Here is a 13,449-nt window from a genome sequence, read left to right as displayed (position 1 = left end):
AGGGCTACACAGGCAGAAATGTGTTGGGTGACCACCAGGTAAACTAGTAAACATGGGCTGGAAATATAGGAATTCCCTGTGGCCATTTCTCTCAAACAGACAGTATGTTTTGGATTCTGTTAGTGGATAACATTGCACAGGAAAGCAGCAGCAGCAGAGTTCATGGCACGACTGTTAGCTCTACTGCACAGCAGGGAAGAAAAAAAAGACTGGGCGTTGCAGAGGTGGAATCTTTCAAGATGGGGAACATAATTGGAAAGGGAGCTGACAGACAGTTCTGAGGCAGCAAACAAGACTCTTGAATGGTATGTTGCCTCCCTGGTGCTAGGGTTGGATATGTCTCCGAGTGGCCACAAAGCATTCTGAAGAGGAAGGGTGAACAGCCGGCAGTTGTAGTACACGTCAGTACTGATGATATCAGTAAAAAAAAGAAATGAGGTTCTGCAGCAGAAATTTAGAGAATTAGGTCATATATTAAAGAGGAAGACTACCGAAGGTGGGAATCTCCAGATTACTTCCAGCGCCATATGATGTAGGAATAGGAAGATCACGTGTTGAGAGGGAAGGTAGAGGAGGGAGGGCTCTCGATTTTGGGATCATTGGGACAGCTTCTGGGATGGGTGGGACCTGTCCTAGTTGCATCTGAACTGGAATGCATCGAGTATCCTTGCTGCAAGGTTTGGTCATGCTTTTGGAGCAGTTTTACGCTGCTTGGGCAGAGGATGCGACACAGAGCAGATGTAAAGCCAGGTGCAAGACTCAGTCAGATGTGGAAGGAATGCTGGGATAGTCCAATAGATGGAAAAGACATGGACAGGATAAGGCACATGGGAGGTCTAGAAAGCTAAACTATATCGATGTTAATGCAAAATCATTGACTGGTAAGGTGGATGAACATACAGCATTGATCGGCACGTTGCAATCACGGAGACATAGTTGGAGGATGACAGACCAAGCAGCTCAATATTCTAAGTTTCAGGGACACTAGTGGGGGATATGAGAGAGGTGGTGACATTGCATTATTGATAAAGGAAACCAACACTGTACCCCAACACCACAGTAATGGGGTCGTCTTGGAGGTGCCTCTGAAATTCTGCCATCTAGTTCATGCTTAGAAATAACAAAGGGGCGATCACCTTTTTGGAGTTATACCACAGGTTTTACAACAGTCAGAAAGAAGTAGAGGAGCAGACATGTAAGCAAATCACAGAAAAGTTGTGAGGGAAACAGAAATACTTGAGATACTTTGACTTTCATAATATGAACTAGCATCTCCTTAGTGTGTAAGGGTCATTTTTAAAGCTTCCAGGAGAGGTTTTTTTGTGCCAGTATGTAGATAGACCTTTGAGATGGGCCAGTGCTCGACATCATCTGAGGGAATCAAGTCACCCAACTGGCTGAAGTTTCAGTGGGTGAAAATTTCAGGGTCTCTCTAAGTTTCAGTCAATATGGATAATGTATAAATTAAGTGTCAAAATTGAGGGATGGCTAATTTTCATATCTAGCAAACACAGGCTAAGAGCTGCTACATACAGGTAAGTCTATAACTGGAAAGTGGGAGTCTTTTAAAAAGCAGTACAGTTAAAATTCAGGATCAGTGTATTTCTCTAAGAGTGAATTAAAAGAACAGCACGTCCAGAGAATGCTGGATTTCAAAGGATGGTTCGAGTTTGATAAAGAGAAAGAAGAAAGCCTACATCAGGTACAGTGCATTAAAAACAGGAAGGCCTTCTAACATATAGAGAATGTAGGAGGTTGCTTAAAAAGGAAATTAGGAGGGTACAGAAGGGCCATGAAATATCTTTCACGGATAGGATCAATGAAACCCCCAAGGTTTTTATTAGTATATTAAGAATAAAAGAATTACCAGGTAAGGGTGGAATCTAAGAGAGACAACAGGGGTAACGTGTGCATGAAGCCAGTGAACATGGCTGAGGTCTTAAATAAATACTTCTCACCTGTGTTCACATGAGGAAGACATTAAGATGAATGAGGAGGAGGATTAATTAGATCTTGTAGTAGGCATATAAGTACATCACTCCCCAGGACTTAATGAGATGTATCCTGGGCTGCAATGAAAGGCAAAGGAGGATATTGCTGGGACCATGGCAGAGACATTTAATACTTTGCTGGTAGCAGGAGAAGTATCATATTTCTGGAGGTGAGTTGATGTGGTTCTTTCGTTCAAGAAGGACAGCAGGGATAAGCCAAGCAATTGCAGACTCGGTTAATTGCAGGGCAGTGGCAGGAAAATTATTGGAAAACATTCTGAAAGACAGGATTAATCAGTACTTGGAGAGTCAGCAATGATTTGTTAGAGGGAGATCCTGTCTGGCTAATTTAATTGAGTTTTTTGAAAAAGTCCCGAACTACATTGATTAGGGTAGTACAACTGATGTGGTTTACATGGATTTCAGTCAGGCCTTTGGGAGCGATGAGTGGTTGTTCGCACATGTGTTTGTAAATATTCATGACTATGTCCATCTGTTGGCTCTGATGCTTTTAATATTTACAATGTCTGCACATACATTCATGAACAGGAGTTTCTGAAATTAAGAGGGATGGGTGTTATATATGCAGTTCGGTGTGATTGCTGCCCCTTCACGCGAATGGTTCACGTGACCTGGAACAGGAACTTTGGTTCAGTCTTGGTTTGACTGTGTGCCGATAAAGATTGTTGCTGGTTCAAGTTCTACAGGCCTACCTCGTGGTCTATTTATAAGTTGACCTAAAAATATCACAGTTTAATTTTAGTCAGACATTCCCTGTATTGTTTGATTGACAAAGTCAAAAGCACAAGAGATCTTGTTGAACAGATCATATTGCTTTTTGCAACCGCAGGGTGCCATGTCATGACAAACTTTGCATTTTTATTAACAGAGATGAGAAATCATCTGTATCACAATGCAATGACACTGAAGAAAAAAAAAATTATCATTTGATATGCATTGTTAAAGGTTTTTACCACAGAAGGACATGAATTGAAAAATGACTGCATAGAATCAGCAAATATAGAAATATTATTGAAATAACTCCACAGAGGCCAGTATCCCATCACCAAGTCATCCTTCATTCGCATGTAGGGAATCCTTGACACTGGTGCAGCTCCCTCAGCATCTCATACAGAACAGGAGTGTCAGACATTCTGTTCATATCTGTCAGCCAGGGCTTCCTGATTAGACCAGATTTGACCACCTGGTTGACCTTGTTACAATCACTACATCCCAAATCCTCTGAGTCCAAGAACAGAGGCCAGTTTTTTTTTTGGTAGTTGCTCATGGGGCGCTTTAGCACCAGGTCAGTTTCCTATGACTCTGCCGTTGATACTCACACTAGCTCGCCTTTCATGCCCGGAGTGTCCTGGAAGAAAATCATTTTCCTCTGCAGGCGGGAAAGGCACCGAGGTGGTGACATCTGCTATGTGCGTTCTGAGGTCTCTTCAACGCTTGATGGAAAGGGAGAACTTGTGTTCCACCAGCTTTTCCAACTGTTCCGAGGAGCCTGGCACATTTTGCTTCCACCCCATTTGAGAGCTTGCAGCTTTCATATGGTCTACATGCTTGTTCAGGACTATCAGACTGACTCTAAATTTATACTTCACTGGGTGTGGTCTCGCGTTGACCATGCTCTTACCTACACAGGGCTATTCCTTTTGTTTCTACACCAAACTTCATCCCCTAAAATAAACTGTCTCTCTTGCTTAAAGACAAAAAAATTGCAAAGCTGGAATCCAATGTAGGAGATAGAAGCTGGAAGAACACAGCAAGCCAAGTAGCATCAGGAAGTGGCTAGCAGAGTCTTTTGTCCAGCAATGGCGTTCTTGATGTCATTTCACTCTCTCCACCCAGGTCCGGGAAGAACAGGATTAACATTGTGCGAAGTCTTTTCCCCATTAACAACAATGCTGGAGCTATCTCAATAGTTGCCTGAGGGGTCATCCTGTAATTAAGTAGGAACCAGAACAGTTCAGCATCTAGTGAAGCTGTTGCTTTAAGCCCAGCTTTCAATATCTGAATTGCTCTTTCTGCCAGACCAAGTGATGACGGATGATATTGTGCCGTCCTTGTATGTCAAATGCCATTTGATTTTAGGAATTATTCAAATCTCCCACTGGTAAATGATAGCCCGTTATCTGTGACCAAGTCCTCTGGGAGTCCGTGTATTACAACCGATTCATGCAGTTTTGCTATCTGATGATGAAGCTGCTCCTTTAACAAGGTTATACAATCCTTGGTTTTTTTCAGAGAAGTTGTAAATGACACCGATGCAAATGTCTGGAGGTTGAAGGGTTGCAGGGCCAATTTGATAATAGCTAACAGATGCTGCCTCAAGCAGAGGCTTTCAAGTTAAAAAAAAAACACTTGCACAATGAAAGGGGAGTGGCCAGTTCTCCCAGCTCAGTTTTTCTCTGGTTTGTTTTTTTTAAAAAGTAATGTGCAAAAGCTGCTGGACCCAGAAGCAGGTCCAGGCTGGTACTCTCTCTTTGACTTCTATCCTATAAAAACCTGAGTTTGATTTTACCTTTTGTGCCAAGGGGTGCTTATGGGGATTGTTGCCAGTATTTGGAACAGCATCATTAAGTTTGGATAATCTGTTGGGTTTTCAGAAAGGTTAAGTTATTCAGTATTCTGTTTTCTGTTGTTTGTGTTTCATTCAGTAATCTTGTAAATAAATTCTGTTTGCTTAAAACTAAGTGGTTTGACCAGCGGATTCTCTCTTGGTATATCCACTTTACACCTACTTAAAACAACTAGCAACGTCACAGTCTGGGCTTCCTTCCTGAAATGTTTTGAAGCGGTCTGGTCTAGTCCATAACAATCATCATTCCCGTGTTTGACAAATGAATTTCATGCTCGTCCAACCACTTTGAGTGGGTGACCACAATGACTCAGAACATTGAGTCCATGAAAGGACCTCCATATCGATGTGTAACCGAGTCCAAGGTTTACTCTGCCATTCCCCATAAAATATAAGGGAGCTGCTGGCAGTAATCTTTGTCCTTGTTGGCACTCTGGGCACTGCCCCATCAAAGCAACTCTCTCTGCATCCAATCCTGACCCCCACACATCAATTCTCACCAACATCTTCATTTTGGAAACTACCTGGATGACCCAGGTGGAGTTGAGCAGTAATGGAAGCAACTTTTGCTTGGGACAATCACTCTTGCTCCCCATAACAAAATATCATCCTCTCCTGTGATGGGGCCTCTCCAGGCCCAAAAAGATCTCACATCTGGGCATATGCCCTTGCGTTTCTCCCATTACCACCAGCTGTTTCGGTTTTGCCAGCATCCAACATCTGATATTGTCAGCTGTGACTCCAAGTGTGTCTAGGAAATTTAAAAACATTAAGAACCCTTCCAGTGGCAGGACCACGAGTGGTGTATTTGCCAGCGGAGGCAACGCAATGTATCAGCATTTGTTATTTGGCCTCCCAACTTGGTGTTCCAACTTGTAATTACATACAGTTAATATTAGAGCCCACCACTGAATTCAGCTTGATGCTGTGTGTGATACAGTCTTGTCCTATTAAAATAGACCGAGCAGGAGTTTGTGGTCCATTATTACTGACGTCCGTAAAGGTATTGGTGGAACTTCCTGATTCAAAATATGACTGCCAAACCTTCTTTCTCGTTCTGGGCATATTTACTCACTGCATTAGCCAAAATCCTGGATGCATACATTGTTGGGCATTCCTCTCAATTGGCCACCTATGAACTAACACCACCCCAATGCCATATGGAAAAGCACCATATAACAATACCAGATATCACTTGCAATCGTGGTGTGCTAACACCTCAGAGGATGATAGCTGTTTCTTGACTTTCCTGAAAGCTATTGCTTAACTATACAACCATTTCCAAGGCTCACCCTTTTTTAGGAGTTGATGCAAAGGTGCCAGAACGGAAGCCAGGTTATATATGAACTTTCCACATATTGGACCCAGTCCTCAATGGAGGATTGAACGAATCCAGCTTCCCAAATAATAGGATGATGCCAGAAATGCTTACTCGAACTCAAAGATGATTGCTGCAAGCAAATTTCTTCAGAAGCGTGATTTATTCTTGACATCACTAGAATAACTCCAGAGAGGCTGGTATCCTGTCAGCATGTCATCCTTTATTTGCATGTGGAAAGTACTTGATACTGATCTAGCTCCTGACAGCCTACTCTCAGAGTCTGAGGATGTCTGACACTCCTGTCTCTACCTGTCAGCCAGGGTTCCCTGATTAGACCAGCGTAACAGCCTCAATCAGGGAACTCAGATTCTAAGAGCTCCACTTGGCTGACCTTGCTACAATCACTACAATGACATGAGCAGGAAAGGAATTATGAACATTAAACAAGGACTCTGCATAGTGGTAGAAGTAGGTTTTGAGATAGGCAAAGATCTGGAAAATGTGGGTTCATGTCAAAAACATTGTGAAACTGTCCCATTTTGACCATAAGAATGAAAGAGAAGCATGTTTTCAAATTGGTGAGAGATTGTAGAAATCTAATATGCATAGGGATCGGTGTCCCCCAGTGCATGAATTGCATGCACTGAAAGTTATAAGGAAAGCTCATGTACTGTACTGGTCTACTTATTTAAAGGGTGCACCTCCATTGGGAACAATTCAGAGAAGGTTTACTTGGCTGGAATTGGTGAAACGTACAATGAATTAAGGTTGGACAATTTAGACTTGTGTTTGCTCAAGCTTAACAGAGTAAGAGGCAATTTGATTGAAACAGAGAAAGATCCTGAGGAGCTTTGAGAGGGTAAATGAGTAGAGGATGTCAGCTTGTAGGAGAATCTATAACGAGACATCACTTTTTGAAAATAAGGGCCTGTGCATTTAAAAAAGAAATAAGGAGGAATCATTTCCTCTCGAAGAGTCAAGATTCTCTTGCAGAACAGACTCAATGAATATATTTAAAGTTAAAAATTACACAACACCAGGCTTCATCAGGTGGTTGTGAAGTATCGGATCATAGGCGCCTATTGTTAGAAAAGCTAAAGCTATCTTGAGAATAGAACTTAAAAGAAGTTCTGGAATTTACATACTAAAGAACTGAAACTAGCATATCTCAATGTAAAAGATGAAAGACGTTATCTAAATTTAGTTAATAACATTACAGCTCCAGAGATAGGTAGATTCTTCACTATCAAGTGTTATAAAGTTGATGGTGTGTACTGTAACTTTAAGAGAGAGTGATAGCTGTTCTGAACTGAAAACTTCCACCACCTGCATGGAAGATTAGATAGCTGTCTCAGAGTAAACTGGAAAATTGAAAATATGTAACATTTGTCTGTGAAATGGATACTTGAGTTTTGGTTGCTATTTTGACAATATTTTGAATTTAACCAGTTTAAATTATGCCCCAGGATACTAAAATCCCAATTGAGTTTGACTTTATTGTTTTGCCAACATCAAACCAATGAGAATATTCAATGTTGGGTGTATAAAAATACGGATATTTTAAAAATTGGACAGAGAGCAACTGCCATCAAGGCAGACCCAAGGAATTTGGAAACACTCTATATCAAAGATACCTTTTCACATGAAACATATTCACAGTAAAAAGAAAGACGATGACTCAGGGTGATCTTCAGCTAGAAGATGACAGACACCGAAGATGACCATGGCTGTGTAGTTTTGAAATTAAGGTGATCTAATTTTTAAAAAGTGTTTTATTGGAACAGCTTGTTAACAAGTTGGATGCAGATAATAAGCGGTTAAGAGAAAGGGGAGCTTTGAGTTGTGAATGGTTATTGTTTAATGTGCATTTTTAGAGTTTAAAAAATTGATATTATTTTCTTTAAACAATGGAATTTGGGAGTTCTCAGTCATTCATATTTTAACAGACTATGAGTCAAGGTGAGCTTTTCTGGGTGTTTGGTTTCATTAACAGGAGGGTTCATCGTCATGTCGTAACACAGGGCAGTCAACGGCTATCACAGTTAGGCAGCAAAGTGGAGCTGTGGCCACAGTTGGATCAGCCATGATCTTGTTGTGTGGTAGAGCAAGGTGGAAAGGGCAGATAGTCTTCTTCTCCTTCAAATTCACATTTCCCCTCGTATGTACTATGATGAGTGACAGGATGGTCAGAGTCAAAGGTGGGAAGTATGTCGAGGATGAGAAAGGGGAGCAAAATAACTTCTGCAGCTACTCAGAATTTTGTTCATGGTACATACAGACCAGAAACTGAAACTGAGGTAATATTGTTATGTGAGAAAACATCAGATTTACACTGTTACACATGAAAACGATTTCATTCCGAAATAGGATGGTTTGGATTTTAAGATCATTCTCTCTTATTATGGATTACTTCATCAGAGAAAGAAGTTTCTCTGCGTAGACCCTCCTGAATCACTTAGTTATTTTAAATGCCTTGATTGGATTTCCTTCAACATTGCAAAACTGACAGAAATACAAGCCGAATTGACACAAGCTGTTTTCAAACAATTCTCCAGTATTTTCCCTTTGATCATAAAGACTTAGAAACACAGTTAAGTCAGACAAGACAACAGCACAATTAGTTTTCAATGTACCTGTGCAAAGGGAGATAGGTCAGCATCTCGCTTTTCTCTTTCTGTCAACTGTTGTGGGATTGTAATTTCGTAGGCAGACAGCTTCAAAGTTTGGTAGGATGATGAATGTAAGTCATCTATTAGGTCAAATAGGAATACAAAATTCAGTTTAAGTGTAATGCAGTAACATTTACACAAGAAATTTGAAAACTCCTGTTGATAAATTGCAATAGGATATAATTTTTAAGTCACAGGAACTAGTGACGTGCCCACTACTACTTCAGCATTTTTCAAGCTCAGTACTGATGGTTGTGTGGTAACCTCTAAACAGGATCAACAATGACCTGCTTTTTGTTAGCTTGCCTAAGCAGACAGGTAAAACACATATCTTCAAGTATGATCAAACTATTTTGAAGATACAAACATTTTCTTCATTTTTAAAAAGCAATTGTATCAATGCATTGCACTTTCTTGATCCTTTCCAGCTGTCCAAAAGACAACATTATTCCTGATGGAAGTGACCTCTCATTCTCCCAGTGTCCCTTCCTCCTTGCTCCAAGTCCCTTATGAACCCATCACATGTCACCACACTGTCATTATCTCAAACAGTCAAGTTCCAAATTGACCAGAGCATCCAGCTGCACAGTTCACTCACACAGTCAGTTGTCCAGCACATAAACAGCCTCTTCAGTCGAACTCATCCATGCTGACCGCCTCAGGCAACTGTCTGTGTGGAGTTTGCACATTCTCCCAGTGGTCTGCGTGGGTTTCCTCCGGGTGCTCTGGTTTCCTCCCACATTCCAAAAATGTGCAGGTTAGGTGAATTGGCCATGTTAAATTGCCCGTAGTGTTAGGTGAAGGGGTAAATGTAGGGGAATGGGTCTGGGTGGGTTGCTGTTTGGAGGGACGGTGTGGACTTGATGAGCCAAAGGGCCTGTTTCCACACTAAGTAATCTAATCTAAATAAATATACTAAATGAATCTTGTTCCATTTGCCAGCATTTGGCCCACATCACTCTAAACCCTTTCTACTCATATACCCATCTGGATGCCCCTTAACTGTTGTAATTATATCAGCCTTGACCACTTCCTGTGGCAGCTCATACCAAAGATGTACCACCCTCAACATGAAAACGTTACCCCTATGGTCCTTTTTAAATCCTTTTCCTCCCACTCTAAACCTATGCCCTCTAGTTTGGGACTCCCCTACCATAGGGAAAAGACCTTGGTTATTCACCCTACCGATGCCCCTCATGATTTTATAAATATCTGCAAGGTCACCCCTCAGCTCAGACGCTCCAGGGAAAAAAGCTCCAGCCTATTCAGCCGATCCCGATAACTCAAACCCTCCAATCCCGGCTACATTCTTGTAAATCTTTTCTGAACCCTTTCAAGTTTCACAACATCCTTCCAATAGGAAGGAGACCAGTACTGAATGCAGTATTCCAAATGTGACCTGACCAATGCTCTGTAAGGTCTTAACATGACCTCCCAACTTGTCTTCTCAATGCACTGACCAATAAAGGGAAGAGCAGCAAACACCTTCTTCACTACCCTTTCTTTGTGGGACTCCACTTTCAAGGAACTATAAAGCTGCAGGCCAAGATCTCTTTGTTCAGCAACACTCCCCAAGACCTTACCATTAAGTGTTTAAATCCTAACCTTATTTGCCTTACCAAAATGCAGTACCTCTCATTTATCTAAATCAAACTCCACCTGCCACTCTTCAGTCCAAAAGTTCATCTGATCAAGGTCCCATTATACTCAGAGATAAACTTCACTGTCCACTACACCATCAACTTTGGTGTCATCTGCAAACTTACTGACCCTTACTCCAATATTGACATCCATATCATTTACAAAAATGACAAAAAGCAGTGGACCCAGCACTGAACTTTGTGGCACACTACTGGTCATAGGCCTTCTTCCAAAAAACAACCCTCTACCACTACTCGTGTCTCTTACCTTCACACCAATTTTGTATCAAATGGCTAGCTCTCCCTGGATTCCATGCAATGGGGAGGCAATTACCCAGAGACCCAGATAATGTTCTGGTGAGCTGCGTCTGAATCCTACCATGGGGCAGATGGTAGAATATGAATTCAAATAATAACTGGAATTAAAGAGTCTAATAATGACCATAAATCCATTACTGATGTCAGAAAAACCCATCTGGTTCACTAATGCTCTTTAGGGAAGGAAACTGTCATTCTTACCTGGTCTGGCCTACATGTGACTCCAGACCCCCCATAGCAATGTGGTTGATTCTCAACTGCTCTCTGGGCCATTAGGGATGGACAATAAATGCCAGCCTAGCCAGCGATGCCTTCATCCCGTGAAATAACGTGCAAACCAGTCTAGGGCAATCTGGTGGCTCAGTGATTAGCAATGCTGCCTCACAGCACTAGGGACCTGGGTTCAATTCCAGCCTTAGACAACTGTCTGTGTGCAGTTTGCATGTTCTCCCTGTATCTGCATGTGTTTCCGCCAGGTGCTGCAATTTCCTCCCACACTCCAAAGATGTGAAAATTAGGTGGATTGGCCATGACAAATGCAGAGTTACAAGGATAGTGTGAGATGTTCTTCAGAGAGTCGTTGTGCACTTGTTGGGCTGAATGACCTGCTTCCAGACTGTAAGGATTCTAAAGTCTACCACGCGGAATCTTGTCACATGCCTTGCTGAAGTCCAAAAAGACAAAGTCCAAGCTCTGCCCTCATCAATCTTCTTTGTCACTTCTTCAAAATTCCCATCAAGTTATTGAGATACAATTTCCCACCCACAAAGCCATGCTGACTATCATTCACAGTGCTTGCCCTTCCAAATACATGTAAATTCTGTCCCTCAGAATCCCCTCCAAAAACTTGCTCACTGCTGACGTCAGGCTCACTGGTCGAAAGTTCCCTGGTTTTTCCTGACCACCTTTCTGAAAGAATGGCACCATACTGGTCTCCCTCCAGTTTTCTGGCATCTCACCTGCAGCTATTGATGATACAAATATCTCAGTAAGCACCCAGTAATCACTTCCCTAGCTTCCCACAAAGTTCTGGGATACATCTCATTTGGTCCCAAGGATTTATCCACCTTTGTGTGTTTTCAGACACCCAGCACCTCCCCTCTGTAATATGAACACTTTTAAAGATATCATTACTTATTTCTCCAAGTTTTCTCGCTTCCATATCCTTCTCCATGGTAAATACTGACACAAAATACTCATTTAGTATCTCACACATCTCCCGGAATTCCACACATGGATAGCCTTGTTGATCCTAAAGTTGAAATGGCAAAAAAAGGGGGAGCAGCACAGTGGCTCAGTGGTTAGCACTGCTGCCTCCCAGCACCAGGGACCCAGGTTCAATTCCAGCCTTGTGTGACTGTGTGTGGAGTCTGAACATTCTCCATGTGTCTGCGTGGGTTTCCTTCAGGTGCTCCGGTTTCCTCCCACAGTCTAAAGATGGTTGCCAGGGTTGGAGAATCTGAGCTACAGGGAGAGGCTGAACAGGCTGGGGCTGTTTTCACTGGAGCGTCGGAGGCTGAGGGGTGACCTTATAGAGGTTTACAAAATTATGAGGGGCATGGATAGGGTAAATAGACAAAGTCTTTTCCCTGGGGTCGGGGAGTCCAGAACTAGAGGGCATAGGTTTAAGGTGAGGGGGGAAAGATATAAAAGAGACCTAAGGGACAACTTTTTCACACAGAGGGTGGTACATGTATGGAATGAGCTGCCAGAGGATGTGGTGGAGGCTGAAGGCTTTGCCTTCTCACTAACAGGAACATATTGCCTCTCCAATCTTGTTATCTCACCTTTGAAGGCATCCCTTCACCTGTGACTAGCCTTTCCCAATCAACTTTTGAAAGCTCTTAGCCTGAGTCCAATTTAAAACTTCAACTTCTCGATAAGGTCTATCCTTTCCATAACTATTTTAAAGCTAATAGAATTATGATCACTTGACCCAAAGTGCTTCCTCAATGACAGCTCAATCACTTGCCCTGCCTTAGTTTCCAACAAAAATTCAAGAATTGCTCCTTCTCTAGTAGGTACATCTACATACTGAGTAACAACATTTTCTTTGACACACTGACCGAATTCCTTTCTATCCAGCCCTTAACACTATGGCAATCCACATCAATGATTAGAAATTGGCAACCGTGTCCCGATTTCACCTGCCTTACTCTTCAGGTCTCTTGCACTGAAATAAATGCAGTTTAATTTATCAGTCTTACCTCGTTCTCTACCTTGCTTTTGCCTACTTTGACTGTATGACTATTGCTCCTCTTAACTGCACCAATCTCAGACTTATCTCTTTTCTCACTATCTCTTTGGGTCCCATGACCGCCCTGACAAGTTTAAAGCCATCTGAGTAGCACGAGCAAATCTCCCTGCCAGGATACCAGTCCCTTTCCAATTCAGGGGTAACCTTATGCAAGCCACTCTCCGAAACAGGTTTCAACAGAAATCTTAACATTATCAAATTTCTGTTTAACCTTTAGTCACATTACTAATGTTGCAAAACAAAAAGTGTGAGGGGGAGCAGGTTTTTTTTCAAACTTGAACTGCTTTGTGGATTCCAACATGTTCACACTGAAGTGGGCAACTTTCCACATAATTGGCAAGAGGCCCATTTCATAACTTGCGATCTAGGTGGATTCCATTTGCCACTTTTTTCAAACGGATTTCTTACCTGCATCATAGCAACTCCCTTCTTGTTACCATGTGCTTTCAAATGATCAGTCATGCAAATAACCCAATATCTAATGCATTCTTTGAAAGGGTCACATAAACACAAGAACAGCTGTTTTCATTTTGTTCTCAGAAATCTGTGTGGCTTTGCAAATAAACACAGCTAATGGTGCTTACAAGCACTGTTTCATCATCTGTCATATAGGGCTAGTGATGTCAGACAGTGAACTGCTCAACCTCAATTTCTTCTAACTACCTG

The 13,449-nt window shown here is 42.0% G+C and overlaps 1 protein-coding gene across 3 annotated transcripts in view; it reads right to left on the bottom strand.

Annotated features, from left to right (window-relative positions):
* LOC122543129 (disintegrin and metalloproteinase domain-containing protein 9-like) overlaps nucleotides 1-13,449 on the bottom strand; it is a 129,931-nt gene that overhangs the window by 96,069 nt on the left and 20,413 nt on the right. For all 3 annotated transcript variants that reach the window (XM_043681470.2, XM_043681471.2, XM_087984384.1), the window contains exon 2: nucleotides 8,533-8,648. In XM_043681470.2, the coding sequence (XP_043537405.2) occupies nucleotides 8,533-8,648 (116 nt within the window). The remainder of the gene's footprint in view (nucleotides 1-8,532; nucleotides 8,649-13,449) is intronic.

This window comes from Chiloscyllium plagiosum, unplaced genomic scaffold, assembly GCF_037043375.1.
Source record: "Chiloscyllium plagiosum isolate Xiang-an unplaced genomic scaffold, Cpla_swu_hap1 HiC_scaffold_48, whole genome shotgun sequence".
NCBI classification, from domain to species: domain Eukaryota; kingdom Metazoa; phylum Chordata; class Chondrichthyes; order Orectolobiformes; family Hemiscylliidae; genus Chiloscyllium; species Chiloscyllium plagiosum.
Note: the sequence above shows the minus strand (reverse complement) of the source record. Positions and strands in the feature narration are given on the sequence as shown.